Source organism: Acomys russatus, chromosome 25 (assembly GCF_903995435.1).
Source record: "Acomys russatus chromosome 25, mAcoRus1.1, whole genome shotgun sequence".
NCBI classification, from domain to species: domain Eukaryota; kingdom Metazoa; phylum Chordata; class Mammalia; order Rodentia; family Muridae; genus Acomys; species Acomys russatus.
This window is the reverse complement of record NC_067161.1, coordinates 17,708,606-17,723,702: the sequence shown is the minus strand read 5'-3', so window position 1 is coordinate 17,723,702 and position 15,097 is coordinate 17,708,606. Positions and strand designations below refer to the sequence as shown.

The window sequence follows — 15,097 nt, the reverse complement described above, 5'->3', positions numbered from 1 at the left end:
TGCCCGAAGTCTACTCTCAATTATAGGGCCTGGCCTGGGGATCCCACTATTGCAGTCCACACAGTGGACTTGGGTGCTAAGTGAATCTGAGCTCTTTGCATCCTAGCAGAAGGATCATGCGTGGGAACTGGGCTTCTGCTTTTTGTGGGATTCCTAGAGAGCTGAGGCTGGGAGGTGATGAGGAGGGAGAGCTATGAGCTGCTTGTTCTGAATCTTGACAACAGTTGCTTCCCCATCTCGGTCTCAGATGGATAGTAATAAGCCAGTGTCACTGGGGTGTTGTGGGGACAGATGGACAGCACATAGCATGAATATGGCACACAGAAAGTGCCCAGTGAAAGGCCACAGCTAACTGTCAGCTAGCGAATGGAGTAGGGCATGGGCTGTGCTTCGGGGCCCGTGGTGTGAACACTTCAGCACCTGGGTTACAGCCGAGGCTCCAGCACAGAAAAGGGCTGCATAAGCAATAGGCTTGGATTGCGAAGATCCAACTCCCATTGCCTCTGCTGCTCATAAGCTATGTGTCCCTAGGCATGTAACTTTGCCTCCCCAGTCATGGTTCTGTTATGCAGAGGACAGACAGGATGACACAGAGCTTGTTTTACAACCTGGGTGCTATTGATTTCTCATCCCTGCATGCACTTCCGGCTTTTGTTTTTACACAGGTGGTAGGCTGGGCTCTTCGGCTATCAAATACTAAGAGGTAATGCTGCCCTAAAATTTTTAGAAGGAATGGAAGAACCTGGAAGCAGGAGGTGAGGCAGAGGCCATGGAGAGGTGCTGCTTACTCTTTTCTCCTCATGGCTTGCTCAACCTGCTTTCTTATAGAACCCAGGGCTACCAGCCCAAGGATGGCACCGCCCACATGGGCTGGGCCCTCCTCCAATTAGATAAATTACTAATTGATCTTGGGAGGTGTTTTCTCAATTGAGGTTCCCTCTTTTCAAATAACTAGCTTGTGTTAAGTTGACATAAAACTATCTAGCAGAGACCCCATTCCACTGTCCTTCCTCTTTCTCATTGGCTCCTCACTATGAAGTGCTCTTCCATGTGCTCCACACATGGCTATCTGAGCTGCCACAGGTTCAAAGAATGAGGCTGGTCGGTAATGAATTAAAACTCCCAAAACTTGAGCTATAGACCATTTTCCTTTTAAATTGATGATGTCAGTCTGTTGCTACAGGGATGGAAAGCTAGCGCACTTCCACTTTCCAGGGTTTAGAAGCAGATCTGATGCTGGTTTGTCATTAAGTCTGGTGTGAAAACTCAATCTGAACCCGGAAGGCCAGCACTCAGGCAGGCTACGGCTCAGATCGGGGAGACTTACGGAGAAGTAACTTGACCTCTCTGAGCTTTACTCTCCCAGGAAATGAGGATAGTGGCTGAAGGACTTAGGAACACACTCACTAAAATGGAGGAAAGCAGTCTCTGGATCCAAATTTATCCAGAAGAAAGTCAGGCAAGCTCAGCAACTGCTTTAAGTCTCTGCTTCACTCTCACAGAAAAGCACTAGCCGTGGTACGAATGCCAGCACCTACGCTGCGGAGCTCTCAGGACAACCAAAGAAGCTCACAGTTCAAGTGCTCAGAACAGCACCTGGCGCTCAGTGCTTGCTGGTGCTATTACCTTAACGTTTTACTGCAATGATCTGAAGCATGGCATAGATGCGCAATAAACTTTCTGGCATCGATTGTTGATGACTGGCATTCCTGACTGTGTCTTCTCAGACAAACACTTTCTGTGGGGAATCTATTGTCCAAACAAGTGGGATGAGCATGTGACCACGCCTGGTTGATCAGAGGACACCGTCCTGTTAGCAGTGATCTTCCGCTTCGATAAGCCCTGTAGGCAAACTGAGGAGCCAAGTTCCCCTCAGTCCTTTTCCACCAGACTGTTAAGACTTCCCTGGGGCTGACAAATTAGCACATCTAGAGTTTTCTGTTTGGACTCACAGTTGTGCCCACTGTTCCAAGGGATGCAACGTGAAGTCCTTATGACGTCTCACAGGCCCTGTTTCCAGTTGTTCCCGAAATCATTGCCACCACTAAGACTCCTCTCAGTTACAGGAACGGATAGATTTCATCTTTAGGTTCAGTTGACTCAGGTCTCATTTCTGGCCCTCATTAACCGGAAGCATCACTAGCAGCCTAGGCTCTCCATGGCAATGGCTTCTCTTTCCCATCTCCCCTCAAACATGTCTTCTTACACACACACACACACACACACACACACACACACACACACACACACACACACACTACCTTTCCACGAGATACATGCTGTGGTTTGAATGGGAAATGTCCTCCACAGGCACAGAATTTTAAACACTTGGTCTGCACTGGTGATGCTGTTTCAGAAGACCCTCGAACCCTTAGTAGGCGGGGCTTCTCTAGAGGAAGTGAGTCACAGGGGGCAGGGCGGTCAGGGCCTGAGGTTTTTATAGCACAACCCTCTTTCCTGCCTGCTGTGTAATTTCTGCACTGTGGGTGCAATGGGGCCAGCAGCTTCTTGCGCCTGTCTCCACACCTTCCCCACCACAATGGAATGCATTCCTTTAAACTGTAAGTTAAACTAAACATTTCTTCCTCAAAGTTGTTTCTTGTCAGGTAGTCACAGGGACAAGAAAGGCGAACCCCCCCCTAAAAAAAAAAAAAAAGACTTGAAATTAGGAGAACAGGGTGGATCTGAGAGGAGTTAAGGGGAAGACTTGGGGCTAGAGATGATCAAATATATTAGTGGCATGCACGAAATTCCCAAATAATTTATAAAACTATCCTCTGGGTAAACACTGGATGCGAAGACGTGTGTCTCTATAAACGACAATAAGAGCCATGTCCACAGTGCTGCTGTCTCACATGGCCTGCTACTGACTAGTCGCCTGCAGGGGCCATGCTTGAGTCTGCTTCCCCAGGGAACTGTGCCTACTTAGAGGCGGGAGTTCTTTTCTGGCAGAGCTGATGGCATATGTATACACACCCATGATTGCACATTTATTGATTTTCTAATTTGTACCCTGCTTACTTCCAAAAAGACCCTGGAGTGGCTGACATAATAAGACAAAGACATAATGGAGCCATTAAGAAAAAAAAATCAAAGATCAAGCCTGAAGACAAAAACCAATGGCTGATTATCGCTCCAACCTGGGTTAATACTGTTGCTTTGATTTAAAATATATTTATATATTTAGCTCTCTGCCTTTGGCAGTCGGTCAGAATGTGTCAAGACTGGACTAAATATCCTTCAGATATTCTGCTGTATCTTCAGAGCAAAAGGCTAGGTTATTATAGGCAACCAAAGAAAGCATACTGAATGAATAAATGAATGAATGAATGAATGGATGGATGAATAAAGAATGACCAAATGAACAGTGAATAAAGGAGTCCAACTTCTCTATTTGAATCCTTGGACCCATATAATTCATGTATCCACCTACTCAGTTAGCATCATGGCCTGAGTGCCTATCTGTGCCAACCTTTGTGCGGGCCAAAGACTTGCAGAAGGATGATCACCAAGTGAGTTGAGCATTATTCCTGCCTTTGCAGCTGCAGCTCTCTGGATTGAGGCAAACGCTTAGTATAATTTATCTCAAAGCTCACTACAACTTCAAATCTCCTCCTGCTCCTGAATCCGAGGCTGTAAAGACAACAACTACATAGGCAACTATAGTTAGTCTGGCTCTTCCACTTTTCTACACTCTCAACCCTAGGAAGCATGCAGTTACACTGGGTCTTCACAGTTCCCCCCAGAGGCTCAGAGGAGAGGCAGCCCTGTCTACTGATGAAGACGGTTAGGCACGGAAAGGAAAGAGACTTTCCAAACTCTGTTACAAACGGACAATTAGGACACAACCCAGTGCTTTCCAGCCCCTGGGCTCCATGGCCAGCATCCCGGACACTGGTTAACAACACCTGAAGCCTCTCTGTCTGGCTCAGGACTCTTGGCACAAGACGGGCATTGCCTGGTGGTTTTAGGGAGACATCTGGGAGTTCAAGGCAGACCAGCTGACACATAAAACAATGAAGTTGTCAGACTCCAGTCCCATTCCCTCAGAGCCATCGGCAGCTGCAGCCCTCAGAGTTTTCTTCCACCCAGAAACTGATGCTGAGGTTCCAGGTGAAAATCATATGTCTGTAGTACTTGGTAAACGTGGGATGATAAGGGGCAATAAAGCATGGTGGGGAGGGGGGTGCGGGGATGGGGGGGTGGTGTTGGCTACTCAGGGAGCATTGGGTGAGCACCTGCTTGCTTCTCCCCTGTGGAGCAAACCATCCAGATCGTAAATTCTAAAGAAAGAACTATGTGCACTGAGTATGCACAAACCTTTCTGGTCAGCATTTCTAACATATGAAATATAACTGTATATGTAGCATCTCTATTCTATTAAGAATGACAAGTCTAAGAAATGACTTGAAGCACAGGGGGAGGTGTGCATAGTCCTTTAGATACAAATATCTTCCCAGTTTTATATAAGAGACTGAGGCAGCTCAGGATTTAGGTATCCATCAGAGTCTGGGGATGGAGGCTCCAAGGATACCCAGTGATGAGTGTAGAGGGAAAGGAGATATTAAAAACCAAGGTGGCTTTTACAGAATCCACTGCTTGTAGAGTACTGTTAGACAACCAGGCTGCGAATTTCCTCCAAGAGAGGTCATTTCTTTTCTTACTTTTAGTAAGGTCACCTAACTAAGCAAACAAGACAACAACAACAACAACAACAAAATAGCAAGGAGTGCAGGAAGAGAGTATGACGAAACACAGGTGTGTCCCACAGAAAGCAAATAGGACCACTGCTCTACCGAACACTACACAGCCCAGGCCCATTCTTCTGCCCTTTGAAAATACATTTATGTGCATGGTGTGTGTGTGTGTGTGTTTACACACAGGCACACACATAAATATGTATCCCTAATTCCGGGCTTAAGTGCACACAGTGACATGTGTTTCCTATTTTCCAGTCTATTCCAGTCTGCATGCACTGTTTGATTGCATAAGTAGGCATTAAACCCAGCCATGGGGAAGGAGATTGGTGACCATAATATGGGAGCCTCTGCAGTGATGTTAGTGTCTTCTCCATCAGACTATGAATGTCCTGCTTGTCATAAACTGTTGTGGCACTCAGAGCACCCTTGGGCAGAACAGTTTGCCTATCATCCACTGACAGAGGGATTTCAAATTCACTGTCAGTATCTAGCACTTAGAGAGGCTAGATTCTACATGTCACAGTATTTATCAGCCTGAACCTCTACCTCTCAAGCTTTTAGGCTGACACAGTGAATATATGCCAGGAAGTATGGCCATCCAAACCTTTCTGGAAAATAATGTGAAAATCAAATTTTCTTCATGTTTCTATCACCTGAGACCCAGAGACCCAGAGACCCAGAGTGCCCAGAGTCCCCGGACTGTCACTGGCAAGAAGTAAGCAATGGGCAGAGACTGTTTCAGCCAACAAGGCAGTGAGTGAGCTTAGTCCAGACTGCTGCTAAGAACACACACACAGGCAGCTGCCAATCAATAAGGTCACTCCAACCCCTCTCGGGGTACTTCCATGTAGAAACTTCAGACCCAATGGAAGAGTCACCTCCCTCGTTTCAAGGGTAAAAAACCCATCTCCATACATTGCTAGTCTTCACTGGTCAATAAAGCCATCCAGCTCTGATAGAAGGAGCAAGAAGGCCAACTTTGCTCCCAAGCTCTGTATGGCATACACAGCACCAAGGACGATGTCCGTGAGACCAAAGCCAGGCAAGATACAACAAGGTAGAGAATACAAATGAATGCTACTCACAGTCTGGTGAGCTTCGGATTGCTCTGGAAAAGTAATTCTGGAAGGACCTGGAGCTTGTTCTTGTTCAGACGTCTGGTGAAGAAAAGATGAATGGAATAATGTCAAAGAGGTATTGAGTATACAGAGTATATACACAGACATTGCTTTGACCAGTCAGCCCATCACCAGGTATTCAGAGATGTTCTAGATCTTTCAGCATGCTTCACTCAACACATAGAAGGCATATACCATCAGAGCAGAGTTTGTAGTCAGGCTGGAAATAGAAACCCATATCAGTCATACCTAAGCCCATTGGCTGTGCCTTCCCCCTCTTGGTCACAGTCTCAGACAGACATCACTCACTGGTGACAACCTTCTTTCCCGTGGACTCCAGACAACACTTTTGAGCTTTTCACAGCATAAATTAAATATCAGAGAAAATGTTCCAAGTCTTAAATAATGGTGAGGATGGGAGCAGATGGCAGTTGCCATAGGAACAGAAAAGAGGGCAAGTCAGATCATTATGGGTTGAAAGACCCAAAACCAATCTCTGCCATGGGGGCTCTTGGGAGTACAGCAGGGCTGCATTGTGACATTCATGAGTCCTTGGCCCTTTGGCTTTTTCTGGGCTGCTTTGTCCATAAGAAATTTTTACATATTATAGCTGTGCAAGTATAAAAATAAATATGCTATGCATCTATTAGGAAGCATTCATTTCAACCTAAAAGTTTATCTTCCTCTAAGCTAAAAGCAATTAAGACATATTTATGGGATATGATAGTGTGGTGGGTTTTCCTCCCTGCAGCTAATATAGAATCTGGCTCTAAACATGAGGCCAAACTCTGGCCACAAGGTATGAGTCATAGGAACACACACTCCTGTAGAGATAGACCACACTGGGCAATTAGCAGCAGAGCTGTTATGGTCTGGATCTGCAACATCCTGCCTAGGCTCATGCTTGGTTCTCCAGGTGTTGGGGCTACTTGGAGAGTCTGTGGAACCTTTAAGGGGGTGAGGTCTGGATGGTAGAAATATATCCTTAGGAAAGGGCCTTTGAACATTCCAATATTCTCTCTGCCTTCTGGTCTACCGCTGCTCAAACAGCCTTCATCCTTCATCACACATTCCGTCCACCACCAAGCAAGCATCTCATCCCGGCCTCTCCTGCTGCAATGGACTGAAGCTCCCTGAAAGATGGAGCCAAATTAAAAAAAGAAACATCTTTTCTTCCTTGTCTAGATCAGGTATTGTGGTCACAGTGGCTCAAAACTAATGAACACAGAAAACAGCCCAAGTTTCTTTTGAGCAGGACTGAGACTAAATGTTCACAGAAAGGACCACAGAGGTTCTCAAGGGACACCAAGCCCTTGTGGGGTTGATGAGGGATGCTTTCTTGAGATAATCAACCCAGAGAGGAGCCTTGTTGCTAGCTAAACTCCATGCTCTTCTGCATCACACCTACTCATAGATGAAAAGCAGTTGCATGGAGCAATTGCTAGCCACCCCCATGTTAGAGCTAAGCAAGCCGAGGAGAAAAGCAGGATCCGCACTCAGCTTCTCAGAAGTGAAGTCAAAGCCTGCTCCCTCCCCCTGCATGTGCTCCAAGAAAACACAATGCCAGCAAGGGAGACCTACCTACTATTTCCTTCGTTCATCTTATAGACAAAAGCGTTAGTGGAAACAGGGAAGGGCCAAGCACAAAACAGAGAAGCATTTACGATCCTGCTGAAGAAGCCTCTGACCAGAGTGAGGAGGGGACAAAAAAAGTTGGGATGCAGGGCAAGAAGAGCTCGAACCTGCTGCCTACCTCTACAATAGAGGTCTGACTCCAGTACCTGTGATCTTTGCTTCTAATGGCTTAAAAACGATGGCAAACTCACATAACATGAAATTAGCTGCCTTCTTGGCTTCTAGGCACACAGTTGGGAGGTACGGGGCACAGTAGAGTGGACTGTGTTCTCTTGGTGTATGACTAATCTCTAGGATGCTTTCATCTCATACAATTTACACTATCAAACAACTCCCCAATTCCCCCTTCTAACACCTCTGGCAGACACCGTTCTCCATTCGGTATCCATGAGTTTGCGTTCTGCTTAAATTAGAAAAAAAAATCATTCCTGGTCTCCTGTTTGCACACTCTTATCATGAAACTCGGGGCAGGGGGGCGAGGCAAGGCAGAGGAAACCAGTCTCCTGATTAGAGCAGTTCCTATCTGGTCAGTGACAAGTCCCTTGATAACACACAGAAGTCTCTGGCCCCACAGAAGGCGTGATGTTCAGGACTGGGGCTAACCAGTGCTGGGTTTCGGTCTGGTTGGATTATGCTCTCACTGTAGAGCTGAGCACAAGTTACTGAGTCGTTTGACCCTTGGTTTTCCAAATCAAAATGATTCTACTCCTCTGGGTTCCAGGAAGAACTGGCTTAGTGCATGTGGCATGGCTGAATGTCACATGAAGGCCGTGGTGACAATGAGGCTAAGGATGGCGGGTGCTACCCACGGCCCTGCATTCCAGATGCTGTGCTTCATGCTGCCCTGGCAGAGTCTCACAGTAGAGCTTAGGGCCTGGGTTGTTATTGTCCTCGCTACTTACATAATACATTCAAAGCCAAGGATCCAGGCCAGACCGAGGCCACAGCATCTTTCACGGGTGCTGTAGCAGGATCTGGACACAGTCAGCTGACTTCAGGGAGCTAAAAAACCTTCCCAGAATCTAAGTGCCCTGGCCCTTTCCTCACCTTTTACTCTTTTTGCCTACAGTTGCCAGTTGCTCCACCCTAACCAGACACCGATCTGCACCGAGCACAGTGCCCTTCCTGAAAAGGCCTCTCTTGGCCCTTCAGGCAAGAACTGAGTCTCTCTTTGGGTCTGTCTGGAACCATCCTTGTCTTTAAAGCTGCAACGTCTGGTAAGAATTACATTCAGGCACCCAACTCTCGTCCGGTCTAGGCAAACCCCTAGTGTCCAGCCCACTGCCTCTTTCAGTGGTGGGCAGGGTGCTTAGTGTGCTAAAAGCCCCAGACTAGAGCTGTAGCTAAAAATAAAGCCAGCCAGGCTCTGAGGGTCCAGGAAGGAAAGGAATAGTTTTCATTTCTTTGCTGGTATTTACGGCTAGACAAAAAAAAAAAAAAAAATAAGAACACAACCAAATTTAGCCAATTGTGCTTTGCCGGCTGCTTCCCAATCCCTGAATGAGGACCCTTGGCGGCCAGGCTGGGCTCTGATCCCAGCGGCCCTGGGGCCTTTCCACAGCAGCTTGGTTGTGTCACATGCCAGTTCTCTGTATCAGGAGCTTAATGCTATACGTCCAGGTCACGCTCATACTTAGTTCCTTTTTCCTTGGTAAAACCATTAGACAGAGACCTTTCTCTAAAAGCTCTTAGTAGGAGCACTCACTTTGTTTGAATGAAAGTGGAACCTCAAGCAAGCAGGGCAGCTATCAGAGTTCTTAAGTATGGAACGGAGATAAAGAAGCTGTTCTTCTGAAAGTTGCAGATGGTGGCTATTGGCCTTGGTGCTTTGATGCCACCTGCTTTGATGTCCTCTGGCACTGGAGGTGGCAATCTCTAGTTACAGATAGAGCTAGAATGAACTGTGGGCTGAATGAACATCAAGCTGAATGGGCTTGGATGAGGCCAGCACTGATGAAGTCAGCCGGAGGCAGGCCATGCCAAGCTAGGACAGGGCACATGCATGTGTCCCCTTTTCTTCTATGAACAGAAGCACCACTGAGCTTTCCTATGGATCAAGGTCAAAAGCCCATTAGGTGCTGAGGTGCAGTGATAGTTGAAAACACAGGCTTGTGTCTGTAGGGTTGTTGAAGACCTTCTTGCATTTAGCCAGGATTTAGACCACTGTTGAACTGATCCATTTTAGTTAAACCCAAACTCATCCATCTGTCCATTCAACCCTTTATCTTTCCAAGTACTCTTTCACTATCTATCCTTTGACCCTCCACCCTCCCATATCTCCAGTTCTTTTTGAGTAGATGCGTGAAAAGACAGGTAAGAAGCCATCCTCCTCTAAGACTGTTGTATGATGCTGGGGAAGACCAATGTGGAACATAAAACTACACTATGATCTTGTAAGCAAAGGTGTTGTGGGAGCGTGGAGGAGGGGCACGAAGGCCAGTCCCCGATTAAAGAAAGTGCCCCAAGGAAAGAAGGGTTGAGGTCAAGTTGGAAGGATAATTCTGACTCTTCTTGAGCCATGAACAAAGGATTCTAGGTTTGGAGTATGTGCCATCCCTAAGGTGCCAGGAGTCTGCAGGCTGTTGGGGAGCAGTCTTGTATTGCTTTTGTGAGGAAGCTGGGAGTGGTTTTTATGCAAAATAGCAAGCAACAGAAAGAGTATAATCAGGGAAGCGAGCATCTGGTTAGAATTTGAGGAAGTCCTCTCTAGCAGCCGTGAATGTGACTTGGAAGTGGGTGACACTGGAATGAACAAGGACTGTTAAAGAGGGCTCTAGAGTAACCAGAGTGGGCTTGATTAAGTACTAATCAAGTACTAATGTGGAGACAGATACCAGTTATAATCATTAAGGGTTTGTGAATGACTGAGTGTGAGGGGTGAGGGACTGGAAGCAATAGAGGTAGTAAAAGTGGATCCCTGAGGGCAAGCCTGCATGACTTACCAGTCAAGATCTAGTCACCAATGAGCAGAAGAGAAAAGGGAGAGGCAGGGGACAGAGGCGAGTGTGCCTCAGCTCAGAACGTCTGTACCACTGAGATCTCTCAGATGTATCTCATTCACTTAAGCCTAGCACTCACACTAAAACCCCGAGTCAGCCTCCATTTGAGACACTGCACACATTCTTTCCCTGAGTTCCCATAGAAATGCCTGGAGGGCAACACTCTTAGCATCTCTGAAAATAAGATGCAATGCTCTAATAAGAAGGGTCAGCTGCTTACCCCCATATCCAAGTGGCCAACCTGATGACAAGGGACATGAAACCGGATGCCTGATGTTAAACCTGCTCGTCATTATACCTCGATGCTTAATATACGAGTCTCATCTTCCCAGAGTGAGAAATAGGTCCCACACAGTCTGTGTCCTAAGGACAACCATCCCAGCACCAGGCTCACAAGGGACCTTTAAGAAGGGCTTGTTCAATTTGATGCATAAACCAAAAATCAGGAGTGGCCACTTGGGGGAGTCTGGGGCAGCAGATGCTCCCTGGGCTAGGTATGGGGAGCATGTTGAGTGGAGGAAAGGCCCCCAGAGCCCCCAGCTTCCAGACCCAGCTGTACAAAGTGAGAAGGGGACACCAACTCACCTCACTGGGGAAACGATTGGGTACGGTCCCTCTAGGACCACCCACATGTGAACATGCCCCTTCTTTACACTGGGAGTTATGGAATGTCCAGGTGTCTTGGGCTAGACCCTGGAGGGAGCAAGCCAATGTGTATTGACCCAAAAAGGTCACCAGGACTGCTTGCTTTAGTCACAAGCAGCCTGTATTTATTCTTAGTCTACTGATACTTTCAGAAACACCCTTCTGTCTACACAGAACGTGTCAATGCTATTTTGTTCTCCAAGACAGAGGCTTCCCAAAAGAGAGATAGGGAGGAGCCAGGCTAGGAAGCCTTAAGGATAACAGTAAACTCCAGGACAAGGGCCAAACCCACCAGAGAAACTTCAGATCCCAGCTCCACACTGGTACCATCATTTCCACCCCACCCCATCCCCAAGTTCACAGGCATCACTGAAAGTTGTTAAGTAAGATAAAACTTTGTGGGAGACCAGATTAAGAGTTGCTTCCATCAGCCACTTGCTGAAGCATAGAAGATTATCTATCATCCTGCTACATGGAGGATATAAACAGGCCTTATCCGATGGATTCGGTAAGCGTCCTGACTTCCAATAGGCTATGTTTTCTGCCACTTCCAATGAGATGCAACCCTTTGTTTGAGGCCTGGCAGTCTACTGACCAATAGCTGCTATACACGGGGTCACTTCAGCTGAGTGTCTGTTGTTCGTTACCTTTGGGCTCCCTTTTTAATGGTGGTGGAAGTAGACAGCTTTAGTGACGGAAGAAGGGTCTTCCATATAATAGCAATAGGACGAATGCAAAATTGTCTTTCCTGGTTTAGAAGTAAGTTAACTAAGCATTGGCATCCACGGCAGTCAGCATGTGCTTAATGACATCTGGGTTGGCTTCTGCCAAATTTTAAGATTAGTTATTTCTAGTTTGCAACTCCCAAGTAACCTAAGAGCAATTAGAAGCCTTTGTTTTTGAGATTTCTGCAGAGAATTGACTCTGTTGTAGACTAAATTTCTTGCCCCTGAGCAGTCTTTTCACCATGGAAGTTGTTTATGAGAACTTAAAAAAAAAAAAAAGAAAGAAAACCTCCCAAACCTTAAAAGAGATTATTTTAAGAATACAATTATTATGTAATAGCAAGACATGTCCCTAGCAGGATACCTGGGAGGACTGAATGGTTTAGTGTCTGCAAACAGCTCTGCAGTGTCTCCCCAGGGCTCAATAAACAGTAGCAGTTACAGCTACTGTTATTACCATCAGCAGCAGGAGCTCACAAGTATGGATTGCCTTTTCTCTCACAGATGACTGTATTGGTCAGCAAGGCAGTAACAAACAAGCCCCACAATCTCACTGCGTTAACAGTGAGCACTGACTTTGCACTCATGACAACAGCTCCTTTCCTCTTCTGTGATGCCACGGGGGAAAACATGGTCACCAAAACTACTGGGTCAAGAGAGGGAGGGAGGTAGAGGGAGGAAGTGAAGGAAGGAGGGACCATGCCAGCTCATAACTCTCTGTCCCTATAGTGACCCATAAAACTTCTGCTTTCGGCCTACTGGCTGTAAAGTAGTCACATGACCTAAACTTCATTGCATAGGAAGCTGGGAATCTACTGGTAGCCTTGGATACCAGGCAGGGACTCTCATAATGACCAGTGTCGCTTTGTCTTTTTCCTCTGTTAATTCATTCATTCTTTCCTTCCTTTTTTTTTTTTAAATGTTAACACAGGATGCTTACTATGCACATATGGGATGTACTAGATACTTTCCATAGATGTTTCATTTTGCTCTTTGAGCAACTCTTAAAGTTGACATTGAGGCACAAGAGAGGTTAGGTCACCCACAGGAACAAAATCGCACAGTTTATAAATGAGGCGATAAGCCGAGGACTCCTGGACACTGAAGCCTGGGGCTTGGCCCCTCTGCCATGCTGCTTTCATCACTCTGTTACTTGGGTAGTAGGAGGCCGCTCGATAATCTCCACAGGGAACCAGGGACAAGATACTCTGGCCATGCTAGAGCTGGAGAAACCGAGTCAGAACAGACAAGAAAACTGATCCTGATGGTGCCTGTTCCCAGTCTGGCTCTTGTGTTTCCGAAGGCTCTCAGGACCCCAGAGATTGGAGCATCTCTTAGGAGAACTTATCCTTGTTTCTCTCAGACCTCATGGGACTTCCATCCAGAACAGCCCCGTGTGTGTTCTTGGCTCTTACAGGCAGCTCTGGGTGCCCATGTGGGTGACGTTTGCTAGGGTCTGAAGAACTCGGGGGCCATTCTTAGGATCTTTCCTTACACAGATCAACTTAAAGAGAAAATAAGCTCCAAGTCCCCACTCCCACACAACAAACCCCTTTGACTTTCCTGCACCTCACATTGGATCAATTTTCCTCCAATCACATGGCTGTTAGGGAAATTCTAAGCACACCAAACGCTGTAGATTATGTGCCTCTGACCCCTGTCCCTGCTGCCACCGTTTGCCTAACTATCACTGCAACCAGAAGACTTTGATTTTGAGCAGAAAAGAGGGGCAGAGGATCAAGAAGGCATGTACAGCTGCAGTAGAGACCTGTGGGCTTTCAGAGAATGAGACGGGTACTGCCGCCTCTCTGGTCTAAGTCACTTTTGTCTAGACAATGTAGATGAAACAGAGACAGTAATCAGCAGGCTGCCTTGTGAGTGACCAAAGTCAAGTGTGCTGTGGGACTGGGAGATGGCTCACTGGGTAAAACTCACTGGGTACAAGCACAAAGACCTGAATTTGGGTCCCCAGCACCCACGTAACAAGCCAAGCATGGTGGTATGTACATGTGACCCCACACAGGGCCTGCAGAGATAAGTGGACTGCAGGGGCTTCCCAGTCAGTCAGTATAGCTGAGATGCAAGCTGCGGGTTAATGGAGAGACTTTGTCTCTAAAAAAAGAAACACGCAGTGGTGGCACATGCAAATCTCTGAGTTTGAGGCTAATGTGGTCCACAGGATGAATATCCGGACAGGCATGGATACATCCTATCTTGAAAAAACCAGATAACCACATTTGCTTGGTGGGAATGCCATCTGCCCTGGTCCTACTAGGGTGGCAGCTGTGGTGATATTCAGTGACCAAGGTCATGAAATTACCTAAGGCAGAGGAGACGAGTATACAGAAGGAGGAGAGGCAAGGCATGAGAGGAGTGATGGAGCTAGTACATCAGATACTCTGGAATTTCTATTACTCAACATGAGGAAGACGGCAGGGTAGGGGGTGGGCGTGGGGGTGGGGTGGAGACAGGGGGCAGGGAGCAGACTCAAGTGTGCTAAATTGTATATGCCTGTGTTTGTCTGAGTATAGATGCTGCACAGATAACCACATATGCAGACCTGGGGTTTAGAACTAAGACTCAGTGACATTTAAGGTCATGAGTCTGGATTTGGTCTCCATGGAGAGGATGATAAAATGGCAGGAGTCTGGGCATCCCGCAGACGCTGGATGACAAGGAAACAGGCCCCAGCGTAGTGGGAGAAAAAAAAAAAAAAAAGCAACAAGTAGAGCTGTGGGGCCAAGTGAAGACAGAGTTCTAAGGAAGAAAGGACAGAATGGGGAGATAGAGAAAAAGGAGCTGAGTACTTGTCTTAGCAGAATGGAGCTCACTGGAGACTTGAGATGGCAGCATGGTCCAGAGATGGGCGTGAGCTATTAACTAGAATGGTTCAAGAAAAGAGTGGGAGGAGAAAATAAAGAAAAGAAACAACATTAAGACATCCTCTGTGACTAGGAAACAACAGGAGGCGATATAGAATCAAGAAGGAAGTTTATTTACTGCTTTGCTTTGTTTTGTTTTGATTTCCAGATGGAGAAAACTGTGACACATAAACATGCAAATAATTATCCAGAAGAGATGGTGAGCTGATGATATGGAAGACGCAGGGACTTTTTTGGAGTCCGTGCTAGCTTTGTGCTCACGACACTTGTGTCTCATTTCCCAAGTGCTAAGATTACAAGGACACACCACCATAGCTTGCTGGCAGGTAGGTAAAGTGAGACTAGAACTCGGGGCAAACGGGAAGGCAATGGCTTGTGACAGGGCCAAGTGCA

General features: G+C 46.7%; 1 protein-coding gene across 1 annotated transcript in view; it reads right to left on the bottom strand.

The window, feature by feature from the left end:
- Positions 1 to 15,097, bottom strand: part of Slit3 (slit guidance ligand 3) — a 588,765-nt gene that overhangs the window by 470,905 nt on the left and 102,763 nt on the right. The window contains exon 4 of the mRNA XM_051168450.1: positions 5,786 to 5,857. Within this exon, the coding sequence (XP_051024407.1) occupies positions 5,786 to 5,857 (72 nt within the window). The remainder of the gene's footprint in view (positions 1 to 5,785; positions 5,858 to 15,097) is intronic.